Here is a 15,138-nt window from a genome sequence, read left to right on the forward strand (position 1 = left end):
ATTTACCAGTAAATCTAATGTACATCTTGAGCTAAGTATGGTTATAGTGTCCCTAGAACAACCAGTTATTGTAAAATGTAGTATGTTAAGTTTTAGAAAATTAAAGAGCTAAGATACTGTTAAACCTATTTTTAACAGTAATATTTCATGATTTCGTGAGATTCTACAGTATACTTAAATGGCTAAGAACACAAAAATATTATCTTTCATATCTGATCATTTATGTTACAAATTCAAACAATTTTAGCTTATGAAAGTTCAGTCATTAGTAGGACAAAACATTTGGTACAGTTACTATTATGGATTAATCTGTAGACCAATTTCAATTTAAATTTAACATCTTTGTTTTTATTTCTGTATAAATTAAGAAGTTCGGTCAGACTTTTAACACCAATCATGAGTACTGTACTATAACCACCATGGCAACTGAATTTACCCTGATACAGAAGGATAAAAATTCATTCCCTGTGAAAATCAAGAGTAAAATACAATAAGATATGATTTTTATATTGTAAAAAAGGTGTCTACTGAATCAATTATTATTACATTATAAAACTGTGTCATGTAACTGCAGTGGAATATTAATGACATTTTCAATCTCTGTAAACAATTTCAGCCAAGCACAATAAATGTATTTATTTCATGATCTAACGTTTTATGCATTTGTGACCACTGGTGGGAACAACCCCCTTTTTTCATTTTAGTTTCCCTACCTCTAACATCTAACATTTCTCGGGGGCCATATTGGAAAAATAGGTTTAGTGATGCAGAAAACCAAAAAACCATATTAACTGCATCAACAGAAATATAGCTCAAGTGCAACAAGGAGAAGGAAAAAGGCAATGGTAATTACTGGTATGGTATACACACTAACCTAACCTAGGACATGGTGCCCAACCTACACATGATGGGGGTAGGGTGTTTGAAGGCCAACTCCCAACCTACACTTTAGAGTGTGGTAAAGGTAATTACCAGGATATACGTATATCCTAATATAGTACCTCCTAAATGCCTGGTAGAGGTGGGGGAGGGGAGTGTCTGGTGCACCTCCTAGGGCAGTCTGAAATGTCTATTCTAAACCTATGACCACATAAAATTTCAAATATATTTATCAAGCATTTCAATTTATTAATAAATTGCTGTTATAAATTACAGTAATTTTATTATACAGTATACCAAAAATTGTCACAAGCAGTATCACAAATTTTTATGATGATCTTTAAATGTTTACATGGACAACATTTGGTGACAACTATTCTCGTTGTTGAAACTTGGTAACAATACTGTAGTTGACTAGTGGTAATAAGTGAAGGGGTAAGGGACCCACTGACATGCCTAGTTGGACTGTAAGGTGGGATTATGATTAAAGACTTCACAGATGTATTTCTGAGAAAATGCAAATTATCTTTAAAATTTACAATTCATCTTCTATATAGATCCTCATTCCTTAGGTAGGACCCAGATATGTCAGCTTCCCAGTCATTTAAGTGAGCAGGAGAAGGACGATACCTGTAACCTCTCGCACATCCTGCACAAACGATACTGAGGATGACATGGCCTTGCGACAGAATGTGGTTTGTTTGTTATCATACTCTAGAAAAAAACAAAAACCAAGTTCCAATATTAGAAGGAAAGACCAGCTCACAAGGTAGCAAAATATCTCAAAAGCCCATATAGTATAATTATATACTTTGTGCTCTAATAACGCTCATCTTACCCTTGTTAAATTAAGGATGGAGGGAGTCACACGTACCAGCGAAAGCTACACATAGAAACTTACCTGCATCTGGCCTGACAAGAGAGTACATAATTATTGTCACTCCAATCAGCAACACTGAGCGTCCTATCAGCTAATCTTAGAATGTTCCAAGTGCTAAAAGTGCTGGGTTTACCTAAAAAATGTTGATGTACTGTACAGGTTAAAATCACAAGTTCACAAATCAAGACAGGTGGACTCTGATGTTCACCCCATCCCCACCTTCAGGCATGAGAATAGGAGCATCTCTGGCTGATGGGAGTTCAATGGAACTATCTGAAGGAGGTTCTTGTCACCCAGCCACCAAGACATCCTCCATCAATTCTCCAACCAAGAGAATGAAATATCAAAAGTCAATATTCTCCAGCACTTCACCTATATGGCAGTAGCTAGTCCTAATGAACACACTTCTAATTGATTCACTGTCCAACATGCATCTTCTGATCTACTGAAATCATGAGGTCATCCTCTAATAGAAGCCATCATTGAATGGAGATGATTCTGGAGAATGAACATGAAGCAGTAACAGTCTGTGAGAAAGAAGAGGGCAACATCCTTGAGGGTTAATCTGTAGTTATCCCACAGGACACAGACTACCAAAGGTTCTAGGGCCATGATGCTGTCACACTTCCCAATAATACAACAGGCAACTTGCAGTAGCTGGAGAAGGGAATCACCAGCTTCAGTAGCCACCTACGTCCTTCTCCCCCTGGGCCTCCTTCCTAGCCAAAGCCTGGGCCAGGATGTTGAAAGCGATGAGAAGACTCTTCAAGAAGAGGTTAGCCCACAGGTTTCCAAACTTTTGGAAGGGGAAAGACAACCTTCTTCCTCCCCACACCAACAAGCTTCTTAATTATTGCCTTTCCCCCCCAACAGATAACACAAAGAAAGCATACGTAGTCCACCATCATGTTCAGCCATAAGTCTAACCATGATGAAGGCAGAAATATATCCATGGTAACTAACTCCATGGCTCCTACTTCAGACGAGGAGAAAGGGACCTCTCCATATGAAGCTGGTCAATTGAGGTTGTTACCTGGCAAAAAGACTTACAGGTCCACCTGTGAGGGACAGGCTTCAGAATTGTCTATGAAGAAATAAATCTAAGTAAAACAAAAATCAATTTGTCTTCATATTTTCACTGAAAATGGAGCTCACCTTCAAGAATATCTATTGTAGGTAGTCCCCCTCTAATGTCTCTTGAAGTCTGGCCTAAGCTAGGCTAGTGATCTCATGTCACCAGCCCGTGAGGGTCACAGCAATAATTACCGGTGTCCTATTGGACTATTTACATTAAACAACAGTACCTTTAATTCGTTTAGGTATTTCTACAGAAGCAATCCGCGGTGGCCTAGACTATGGCAATTGACGTTTTCCTATGCTATTTTACTTACTGAACAAGAATTTAAAGTAATATTTATTCGGACGACTGTAATTAACCCGCAGGGGCCAGTACTAAAAACGGCGAAATGCATTGGACGCCCCAATCCCTAGTGGATGTCGTATCCGCGGTTACGTTCCTTGCAGTTCGTACAGAACTATTCTTTAGAATTAGTACCCTGCAAGAAACGCAACAGCGCGGATACGACATCCACTAGGGATTGGGGCGACCAATGTATTTAGCCGTGTTTAGTACTGGCCCCTGGGGATTAATTACAGTCGTCCGAATAAATATTACTTAAAATTCTTGTTCAGTAGGTAAAACTGCATAGAATAAACCGCAACTGCCATAGTCTGGGCCGCCGCGGATAGGTACCCTAGATCTACCTTGGTTTTAACAAGTCCTTAAAAAATATTTCCGCTACTACCTACAATGCACACAATAAACAACAAGACTTTGGTTAAAATTCACAACTGCCGACGGATGTGAATCCACGGGACCACGACGAGTGTCAATAGAACTTGTGGGGGTACGTTCTCTTATTATTATTATTTTTTTTTTTTTTTCTTTCTTTTTTTTTTTTTGCTCTATCACAGTCCTCAAATTCGACTGGGTGGTATCTATAGTGTGGGGTTCCGGGTTGCATCCTGCCTCCTTAGGAGTCCATCACTTTTCTTACTATGTGTGCCGTTTCTAGGATCACACTCTTCTGCATGAGGCCCGGAGCTACTTCAGCCTCTAGTTTTTCTAGATTTCTTTTCAGGGATCTTGGGATCGTGCCTAGTGCTCCTATGATTATGGGTACGATTTCCACTGGCATATCCCATATCCTTCTTATTTCTATTTTCAGATCTTGATACTTATCCATTTTTTCCCTCTCTTTCTCTTCAACTCTGGTGTCCCATGGTATTGCGACATCAATGAGTGATACTTTCTTCTTGACTTTGTCAATCAACGTCACGTCTGGTCTGTTTGCACGTATCACCCTATCAGTTCTGATACCATAGTCCCAGAGGATCTTTGCCTGATCGTTTTTCTATCACTCCTTCAGGTTGGTGCTCGTACCACTTATTACTGCAAGGTAGCTGATGTTTCTTGCACAGGCTCCAGTGGAGGGCTTTTGCCACTGAATCATGCCTCTTTTTGTACTGGTTCTGTGCAAGTGCCGGGCATTCACTTGCTATGTGGTTTATGGTTTCATTTTTCGTATTGCACTTCCTACATATGGGAGAGATGTTATTTCCGTCTATCATACTTTGAACATATCTGGTTCTTAGGGCCTGATCTTGTGCCGCTGTTATCATTCCTTCAGTTTCCTTCTTTAGCTCTCCCCTCTGTAGCCATTGCCAATTGTCATCGCTGGCTAGTTCTTTAGTCTGTCTCATGTATTGTCCGTGCATTGGTTTGTTATGCCAGTCCTCTGTTCGTCTGTTCTTTCTGTCCTTTGTCCTGCCTCTGTAATAATTTCCTGGGTCTTCGTCTACTTTTATTAGTCCTTCTTCCATGCACTCTTTAGCCACTCGTCTTCACTGGTTTTCAGATATTGCCCCAGTGCTCTGTTTTCGATGTTGACGCAGTCCTCTATACTTAGTAGTCCTCTCCCTCCCTCCTTTCGTGTTATGTATAGTCTGTCCGTATTTGCTCTTGGGTGTAGTGCTTTGTGTATTGTCATTTGTTTCCTGGTTTTCTGATCTATGCTGCGGAGTTCTGCCTTCGTCCATTCCACTATTCCTGCGCTGTATCTGATTACTGGCACTGCCCATGTGTTTATGGCTTTTATCATATTTCCGGCGTTGAGTTTTGACTTGAGTATCGCCTTGAGTCTCTGCATATATTCTTTCCTGATCGTGTCCTTCATCTCTTGGTGTTTTATATCTCCTCCTTCCATTACTCCCAGGTATTTGTATCCTGTCTCATCTATGTGTTTGATGTTGCTCCCATCTGGTAGCTTTATCCCTTCAGTTCTCGTTACTTTGCCTTTTTGTATGTTGACTAAGGCGCATTTTTCTATTCCAAACTCCATTATTATTATTATTATTATTATTATTATTATTATTATTATTATTATTATTATTATTATTATTATTATTATTTCACATAACACATAAGTTCATAAGTTTATATGAAGAGTCGGGAGCAAAATGAGGGCCACTTAATATAACATGAATTTTTTTCAAGTTTTTTTTTTTTCCAAAATCAGATGTCTATAAATGAATTGCAGTAAAACAGTGACAAAGATAGAGAATTTTGCTTATTGACGACTTTTGACGAAGTTAAAATTTTAGTTTGAAATAAAGATTTTATGTGAACTTGCGGAAATCATCTGGTGATCTTCACAAGGCAATTGACACTGGATGCATTGGACATACATTTATGGCATTTAATATGTTTACTAGTCGACATTTTTTAGGTCTGCCCTTCTTATATTCCTCAGTGACATAGCACACCAAGTTTGACCTGCAAAATTTCAAAAGTCGTGGTCTTATTTCATGGGTGCTTAAATTCTTCATAGCCAGTTGTAAACTTGTGGCATCCGTTCGATACTGATAAATTAAAACACGAATGCCCTCATTATTTAAATCTTTAAGATTGGTGTTTAATGGTATGTGGTGTAGGTTATTAAAATGCTACAATATGTAAAATGCGCTCATGAGCTGGAAAATGGTAACGAGTTTTTTTATTCACTGTTGAGTGATCTTCATAGGTTTTGTTTTAGTTTAATTATATCTTTTTATATTGCCAAAAGCATAAAAAATTAAACATATGTATAATTGTATTTTTATGCAGATGCATGGCATCCTTCTAGTACAGCGAAATTTCCGTCGACTTTTTCTGAGTTTGTCGTCGATTTCCAAAAAAAGTCGACATCATTCTGTACTCTGGTTGTCACACACGTTCTTCTTCATACCGAGGGTTGTCGTCGTCAAAACGTAAACAAACCATCTGAGCTGTCACTTCCCGGAATGATAAAACAACTACGCTTTATAGCACAAAGCAACTAGTGGGTCGTGCTTGTATGTGTTTAATGATGCTGCATAGAATAAAAAAAAAAGTCTTTGGGTGTAGTCCTGGTTAAAAAGACGAAAAGTTTTATTTAACAAAAATAAGCAAGGGCTAGCCTAGATAGACTATTGGTAACCTAGTTTACGCAACCACAGTCAAGCTGTATTATAAATTAAGCTAGAGAAACACTGCAAAAATTTCAATGATTTTTGTTTATATTATTTGCTAATGCAAAAGAAAAAAAAACTATGAGAGCAGACCTAGGCTATATAACAATCTGATATTCACGATTTAGCATGCTTATCTGTATAAAGATCAGAAAAGTTTTCCCTGAGTCGCATAGTGATCTCTTGGTATTTTTTTCGTTTATGACCATTTTTCATAAACTATCATGCTTATGGTCCCATAAGCATCGTCTCTCCCCAATATCTTCGACCAAAAACTGTTCTGGCAATCTTGTCCACTGTACCAAGAACTTCATCTTGCATCTGATGACTTGAAATGCGCGCTCTCCGAGATATAAACAAACAATAAAGTCGACGGTAGCAATGGCCAATGGGTTGAATTCGATCGGTACCGTTTTCAAAATTCGTGACGACGACACTAGAAAGTCGTCGTCAAAACATGAAAAGTCGACATCAAATTCAAAAGTCAACGGAAATTTCGCTAGTGTGACAGCGCCTTTAGTCTTTCCAAGGAAGGGTCTTTATTTTATGTTTTTATTTAATTTTTCACCTTTTCATTGACCATCATAATAAAATCATATACGCGGCCACGATACAAATAGCTGAGAACCAGTAGTTAATGAGGGAAAACAGTTCCTTTAGAGGTTACTGCCTATTGAAACTTTTTATTGTTATTATTATTGTTATTAATTAGCCTTATGGCATATAGTACTAAGGGCTACTTCCGCTAAATGATGTGAAAATGAGTAAAAGCAAACAAAAGTATCTACTCGCAGCTCTTGACTCAAGATTATCATAGACTTGTGGGATGCGCGAAAACATTAATGCTGATCTTTCGCTTGCCATTCTATCCCCATCATATTCTTTATGGATAAATAATAGTGACAGAGAAGACATGTGCCAGTTTCAGGTATCTGGAATAAAACATGTTGAATACTATCATGCGTCAGTTGTGCAAAACCCGTATATATATATATTATATATATATATATATATATATATAGATATATATATATATATATGTATATATATATATATGTATGTATATCTAATAATATTATAGTATATATATATAAAAATATATATTATACTATATATATATATATATGTGTGTGTGTGTGTGTGTGTGTGTGGTGTTGTGTGGTGGTGTATGGAGTCCTGAGATATTTATCTAGTTTGTAAGATATGTTTATCTTACATGAACTTATCTACAAACTAGATAAATATCTCTGGACTCCATATACGTATATATATATATATATATATATATATATATATATATATATATATATAATGTGTGTGTGTGTATGTGGAGTCCAGAGATATTTACCTAGTTTGTAAGGTAAGTTTATTTTGTTTGAGACTGCTCAGAAGTCTTTTAACGAGCAGAATACTGATTAAGTGTGTGCAAGCATGGCAGGATATTATTGTGGGTCATTATAGAAGAAAAAGCATTGTTAAATGTCATTAGCATCCGGGACTGACGTCCGTCCAGGAATGATTATGAGTGTTATGAATATCGTTAGCACAGAGTAAACTGAGAAGTAAATGCCTTGATAATGACGAAAAATATAAAGAATGATAATGCAAGTGAGCAAAGATAACTTTGATGGGTTGTGCTTGATGTCAGTTGTGATGTAACTGATTGCCTCTGCTATCCAACTATATTAAAAATGTCAGGAGTTTTCGGTATGATGGTTTTACAAAATGCTAATACTAATTTTCCACCCGTAGGATAATGGCGTCACCTGCGATTGGAATTGACCTGGGGAACAGCCTTCTGCGCGCAGCGGTCTTCCAGAATGATGTCGTGGAAGTGGTTGCGAATGAGCAAGGTGACAGCTCCCTTCCTGCTTTTGTTAGTTTCACGAACAGAGGTCGTCATGTCGGCGAGGATTCCAAGAGCCACCTTACAGAGGATCTGAAAAACACGGTTTTTGACGTTAAGTGTCTCATCGGCCGGTCCCCCGAAGATCCCAGCATTCTTGAGAATCTCAAGAATTGGCCATTTACCATAATCAGTAACGATACGCACACAAAGATCCAGATCACTTACAAAAATCAAAGGAAAGCATTAAACCCAGAGCAGATCTTAGCTATGTTTCTCGAGAAACTCAAGGAGTCTACAGATGAGCAATTGCGCTGCCAAGTCAAGGATGCTGTTGTTTCCATTCCCTCTCATTTCACTCACTCCCAGCGTCAAGCCGTTCACGCAGCCTGCAGTATAGCAGGTTTTAATGTACTCCGTCTTGTAAGCAGTTCCCTCTTAGCAACCATCTTCTATGGATATGACAGAAAAATAGAGAAGGAACTCGTCTTAACTTTCGATTTTGGCAGTTGCAGTACTAGTGTTTCTGTTGTTAAAATTGAGGATGGTAGCTATGAAGAACTATCTACAGCTGGTGACACATCTTTTGGTGGCAAAGATCTTGATAACAGGATGCTTGGTTTTCTTAGCTATGAGTTTCAGCAGTTGAATAATCTAGACATATCCAAAGATGTGGGGGCCACAGTTAGGTTGCTGACTGCGTGTGAGAATGCAAAGTTGATTTTATCCTCCTGTAATGAAGCAAATATTAACATTGATTCTTTACATGAAGGTACAGATTTCAATACCTGTATAGCTCGGCCATGTTTTGAAGAGCTATGCGAGGATTTGTTTAATAGGGCTATCGATCTAATAAGCAAGTGTGTCCATGATGCTAAAATTGATAAAGGTAATATTGATAAGATTATTATGACTGGAGGCTCTTCCCATATTCCCAAGGTCCAAGAAATGATAAGAAATTACTTTGATGGGAAGGAAATAGAAAACCCTAACGCATTTGAAGACGCTGTGGTTCATGGCGCTGCAATACAAGCAGCAGTATTGTGTGGGAATGAGTCAGATATACTTCAAGACCTAATCATACAAAGTGCTGTTCCAATATCCTTGGGGATAGAGACAGATAGAGACCACAGGTCTCTGTCATTCCCCTTTCACCAAAATCCAATGACTTCTTTGATGAATGCTGCCTCTGAATCTATTGGTGAAACCCTGACAGCTGTTGGAACAAAGTTTGCTGGGCAGTCTCTTACTAAAGCAGCAGCCAGAATGGCTAACGAGGCAATGAGTGTTGCTGGATCAATTATGCCAGACAAGGAGAGAATTGCAGGAAGAATGATGACTCCCCTGGTAAAGCGCAACACTCTGGTCCCCACCAAGCAGGTCAAATTGTGCACTACTTTTGCTGACAATCAGGTTGGTGCGTTGATCCAGATTTATGAGGGAGAAGGCCTCTTGACGAAAGATAATAATATCATTGGTAAACTGGAGATGACTGGGATTCCAGCTGCACCACGAGGTGTCCCCCAGATTGAGATTTCCATGGACATCGATGCTGACGGTACACTCAGTGTCACAGCGGTGGAAAAAGAAACTAATAGGCAGAGCAAAATCATACTAAGCAATGCTACAGGCCGTTTCAGTAAGGAGGAAATAGATCGGATGAAATTTGACATGGATAAGTTTAAAATTGATGATAAAAAACTTCGGGAACGTATTTCATCCAAAGTTTCCCTTGAAATTTATTGTACTCAGATTAAGAGCGCCATCGAAGGTGAAACTTTTGAGGCTGGTCGTTGCAGGATACTGGAAGTCTGCAACAAAAACCTTGAATGGCTGACATCTAATCCTACAGCTCAACGAGATGAGTACGAACAGAGAAGGAGAGAAATCGAGGACATCTGCCAACCAGTTATGACAAAAATTTACCAGGCTGTCGTTGGAGCCCCAGAGAGCACCTTCAACGAGCCCTCCCCTTGCTTCCTGAGGGTTCCCACCATGACCTCCTTCGGCGGCTCGAGAAGAGCGTCAACAAATATTCAAGGGATATCGAGATGGTCGTCAGTCGCCAGCTTATCCAACAGATCCTTCAGCATCCTGCCGAGGGGTTCCTCTGTATTTGGCGATGTCCTGTTTGAGGGCAATTTAAGAGACGATACCGCGACCAAAACTTCGCTGAGGAGTTTCTGTTTCAGTGTGAGCGAACGATGCAATATGATCCGTGAATCTTGCATGGAGGCAATCACGTGGATGGACGAGAATGCAATGGCGTCGAAAACTGATATTACCAAGAGACAGAAGGAGATTGAGCACATGTGCAGATTTCTTGTTCCCCAAATTTGAGGAAACAGTCTTAAACTTAACTCCTCTCAATCAGCTACTCCGAATTATTCCACGCGTGGCGTGGTAGCAGTTTTTCAGATTTGATAAAACTTGCTGTATTAATAAAACGAAAGTAAGAGCTCGACGAATGTGTTTAGGGCTTTTCAGTTTAATAAAAGAAAGTAAACCGGAAATAATTCTGAATTAGTGTCTAAAATTTGAACTACATAAAAATAAATATGTATTTTCATTAATCTTAGATTATGTTAAACAAGTTAAGCCTTTTTGGGTGAGTTAATTTTGTTATTATATATACTACACTAGCCACCTGTTATGAATCTTATTTAAATATGTAGTTTTTAGAGCCAGGTAGAGCATATGTCATGATTCATATCTGAATAAACTTTTAAATGATGTTGGCTTCAAACCATTAATCCCAAACGGTGAAGAAGTTGGTACCTTCAAATATAAGAACAACTTCAAGTCAGCTCCTCTCTCTCTCTCTCTCTCTCTCTCTCTCTCTCTCTCTCTCTCTCTCTCTCTCTCTCTCTCTCCCCCCGAATGTAATTAGAATTCTGCTCAACTTTCATGCCAGTTCTTCTGAGTACTTAGTAGCTGTCTTTACGCAGCGTAGTACTTTGTGTGTCATCTCCACCCCATGACTCCTTTTATGTAATCATGTAGTATTACATTTTACTGCAGATAGATTGCCAAATGTACAGAGAGTGAGAGAGAACATAACATTTATTATCTTTAATGAGCACTGTGACTTATGGCAAAATTGTATGTACTTGTTCTTATGTTCAGTCTAGTCATATAAATTCACAAAAAGACACCAAATATTGATACCGTCAGTTCATTTCAATGAAATACAAGCTTAGTTCCAAGACAGAGACGCACAAGAGCTACAAGTAGCAATGACCATGTTTACAATATGAGGTTGACTCGCTTCTACATTCCTGTGTTATAGCATCATGCTCGCCCAGTTGATGTTTTTTCAAACGCACCACACAGATATAGGCTAACAAGCTCACATACGCACGCGATTAACAAAATTATTGTTATCATGACTATCAAAATGATAACGTACATACATACATCCACTGGGCTGAAGCCCAAATAACCATTGAATTGCCAAAGTGAATTTCCATTCAAGCGGATGTCAATGCGCGAAATATGGTAAAACAAAGAAAAAAGAAGGGAAGTAACACATAACACATCACTAAAGTAACGGTTAGGGGAGAGATAAGTAAGAAAAAAGAAAGAGTAAAAGAATATGACTCTCTTCAATTTGTAAGTATGAACAGCCACAACGTTGCCAAATTGAAAGCTGGTCCGCTGTTCTGCAGTTGGGGAATGCAAGGTCACTGCTGGAGGGTGGAATGTAACGACCCCGCATCAAAATATGTATGATGATGCTCTACGAAGCGATGATCGAGAGCCTCAAATTCCTCTTCGAATGAAAACAACTTCAGTGGCTGGGAAAGTGAAACCATCGTTTCAACCCGTTTTGTATTATGTCAGGAAAAAAAGAAAAAAGTGAGTTCAGCGTGACCTTCAGAAGGACAACAATGTTCCAGCAATAGTAGAATGAAAGATCTGAAGCTTAAGGCCTATCCACAGTAGAAAACATTAAGCAAACAAAGCTTGCAGACTGTTTGCACACATTGTTTGCCAACAATTTTTACCGTATATTTGTTTCCCATCCAGAGAGTCAATCACTGGAATGGCAATCTCCCTGCTTTTAGTGGTATGGGTATTACTTTCTATGAAAAGCTTTTTATTTTTGTAGCACTGATATTGCCAGGATTCTGCCTACTATTGACAAGTCCTATAGTGCAATTGTAAGGACAACGTCCTTCTCTATTTTTGTTTCACTACAACGACTTGCCAAGTTCCAATCTATATTATTATGTAGAATTATCTGGTCTTTCCGTCGATACAAGGGCGTCATTTCAGATTTGTGTGTGAGGGCGGCCGGGGAGGGGTGGGGGCCAAAGACGGTTTGGCGAGTGAAGCGAGCCTAATAAGCTGTTTCATTTTTTTATTTTTTTTATTTTGAGCTATTTTATGTGATATTTGAAGCCACATGTGCAAGGTATTTCAGCAAAAATTATATACTCCCACTACTGTTTGTTCATCTTATCATCACTGGTAGCTATAGACAGACAAGGATCAAGAAACGTAATATTTCCGAGAAATTTCATATATTTATGATTGCACATTTAATTAAAAAGAAAGCTAGGTTAGGTGGGCAGTTGAGGTTTGGGGGTGGGGGCCAACTTGAGTCTTTGGGGGCTGTTGCCCTCCCTAATCCCCCCAAATGACGCCACTTCGCCGATATAATTATCATGTATGTGCGCAGACTGCGTCTGTAGTTACTTATAAATAAGTGTTGGTAAAGAAACATAAATTCTCTTTCTGCGCGCTCGGATCTCTGTAGACCCGACTCAGGTACTACATATCCGTCCGCACCTGTCTATGTCAATCCCGCTCATCTGTAATAAATTTTTACAGGCTGCTCTAGGAGCAAGAGCCCGTCCTGGCATAAGGCCAGCTAAACCTAAAACAACAAAACGTAATAAAGCATCAGTACCCAGATACCTGCCTCTCTGTCTAGTCCTCACAAACTTAAAGAAAATATGACGTCATAAAGGCCTATCCACACTAGAAAACATAGCAATATTTGCAAACAGTTTGCAAGCAATGTTTCCTGTCCAGACCTCAGTTGTCGCCAGGATGCTTGTCTGTGCAGTAGCCTCTGTAATCTACTTGGCTATTTTAATGCGCTCGAAGAGGTATAAGAGAAGAAAAAGCCTAGATTTGATGGCGGGAGATTCAATTAGGCTTCATTTGTTTCCCTTTTTTATCGGTGTCTGATAAATACCATTTACAGGGAGGAATAGGGATTCAATGATGCATGCATTTTTTCTTCAAAATCTAAATAATACATTTGATTAGGAGGTAATTTATTCACATCGGCCTATTCGTTCCATCTTCCCCCTAATTACCCCCGACCCCCAAACATCCCAGGATGCACCGGCCTCCCTTGCCCGCCTTCTATCGCATGAAAGCAGCGATAGGGATATAACGGTTAATTCAGAAATTTCCCTCACTAACAAAGCCTAAATATGTTCTCAAAAGATTTTCTGCTCAGAATAACTTTTTCTTTCATTTCCCACAATATTTGCGCAAACTCGTGTTACACCCTGTATATACACAAATACATACGTACTACATACATATACACACATACATACATATATAAATCATACATATAAGCATAAACATACAATGTACATGTGTATATATACATATACACACAGAAAACTGTTTGCAAACTGTTTGCGAACAATGTTTCTTAGTGTGGACAGGCCTTTATATCCATGAGCAGATGCTTAGGCCTTGACCACAATGGTTGGAGTGCTTAGGCCAACCTGTTTTTGTAAGGAAAAATTTCTCTGTGAAATTGGGTCCAGTAGTAGTAGTGATAAAAATAATAATATCAGCAACAATAATGCCAATTGTAAAAATAATATTACTATTAGTAATCATAAGATGATAATAATAGTAAACAGATAAAAAATAATATTAGTAATAAAAGATAATATTAATAATAATAGTAATGAAAATATAATTTTAAAAAAGTATAGTACCATGAGCTGGACCGAGACCTTTCAATATGGCTGTTCGAGGAACAAGGACAACAACTCAGTTACGATAATCGTGTGTCAAAATATGCTGCTGGGAAAGTGCATTTTCGTCGCATGTTCTGTAGTTTAGATCTCATGACAAATTGCTAGCGGCACTTAATTATAAACAAAAACATAAAAACTAGATTTGAAAGAGCGGCATGCCTCAGGGTTTGAGAGCTGCGGCGGCATTTTCTCGGTTGGGGTTCGATTCTAGTCCAGCACCCACAAGGATTAGCCCCTTCACACACTCCACAGAAGGCTTATTAGCTGTCCTTCGAACCACGAATGCTGCGCCATTCACCTCCGCCTTGCACCTAATCTCGCACGCCTTTGTTTTTCAGATGCTTCTTTACCGTGAGCGCTTGCACGTCATCTGTTAAGCGCTTCTCATTCCGATTTAAACACTTTTCACCGATCAATCGTCCCCCAATCTTTCATTCGTATTCAGCATCCAAAGAGTCTTTACTCTTCATATATAAACGTATATATATATATATATATATATATATATATATATATATATATATATATATATATATATATATATATATTCAATTGTATTCCACATAGGAAAAGGAAAAGAGTTTTTCTTAGAAAAGACCAACAGTTTCATCCTCCAATGGACCTCTTCTTGGAGCGTTTATAAGGAAGGAATGAAAAGAGTTTTTATATGGAAAACTTTTCATTTTCCTAAGTGGAATACAATTGAATAAACATTCCTTCGTGTCTAAGAAATACATGTGTGTATTATATATATATATATATATATATATATATATATATATATATATATATATATATATACACACACACGTAGATATGCACAGCCATTCGACCATGTACACGCATGTAATTGTATGATAGCTATGAAAAAAGATGGTCACGAAAATCACAGCATTCGCCAAGGACAAGGGTACCAACTGGAGTTCGTGCAGTGAGCACGATATTCGCGGACGGCAGAGTTGATAATA

General features: G+C 38.4%; 1 protein-coding gene and 1 long non-coding RNA gene across 4 annotated transcripts in view; one reads left to right on the forward strand and one right to left on the reverse strand.

The window, feature by feature from the left end:
- The window catches only part of LOC135219821 (uncharacterized), a 150,598-nt gene extending 147,458 nt beyond the window's left edge, over positions 1 to 3,140 (reverse strand). Inside the window, exon 1 of the long non-coding RNA XR_010315515.1 lies at positions 2,915 to 3,140. This is a non-coding gene — a long non-coding RNA (uncharacterized LOC135219821). The remainder of the gene's footprint in view (positions 1 to 2,914) is intronic.
- Positions 1 to 10,851, forward strand: part of LOC135219818 (heat shock cognate 71 kDa protein-like) — a 41,241-nt gene extending 30,390 nt beyond the window's left edge. For all 3 annotated transcript variants that reach the window (XM_064256905.1, XM_064256903.1, XM_064256904.1), the window contains one exon: positions 8,060 to 10,851. In XM_064256905.1, coding sequence (XP_064112975.1) covers positions 8,064 to 10,493 — 2,430 coding nt within the window. In that variant the 5' untranslated portion in view covers positions 8,060 to 8,063 and the 3' untranslated portion in view covers positions 10,494 to 10,851. The remainder of the gene's footprint in view (positions 1 to 8,059) is intronic.
- Positions 10,852 to 15,138: the final 4,287 nt, after the last annotated feature.

This window comes from Macrobrachium nipponense, chromosome 1, assembly GCF_015104395.2.
Source record: "Macrobrachium nipponense isolate FS-2020 chromosome 1, ASM1510439v2, whole genome shotgun sequence".
Taxonomy (NCBI): Eukaryota; Metazoa; Arthropoda; class Malacostraca; order Decapoda; family Palaemonidae; genus Macrobrachium; species Macrobrachium nipponense.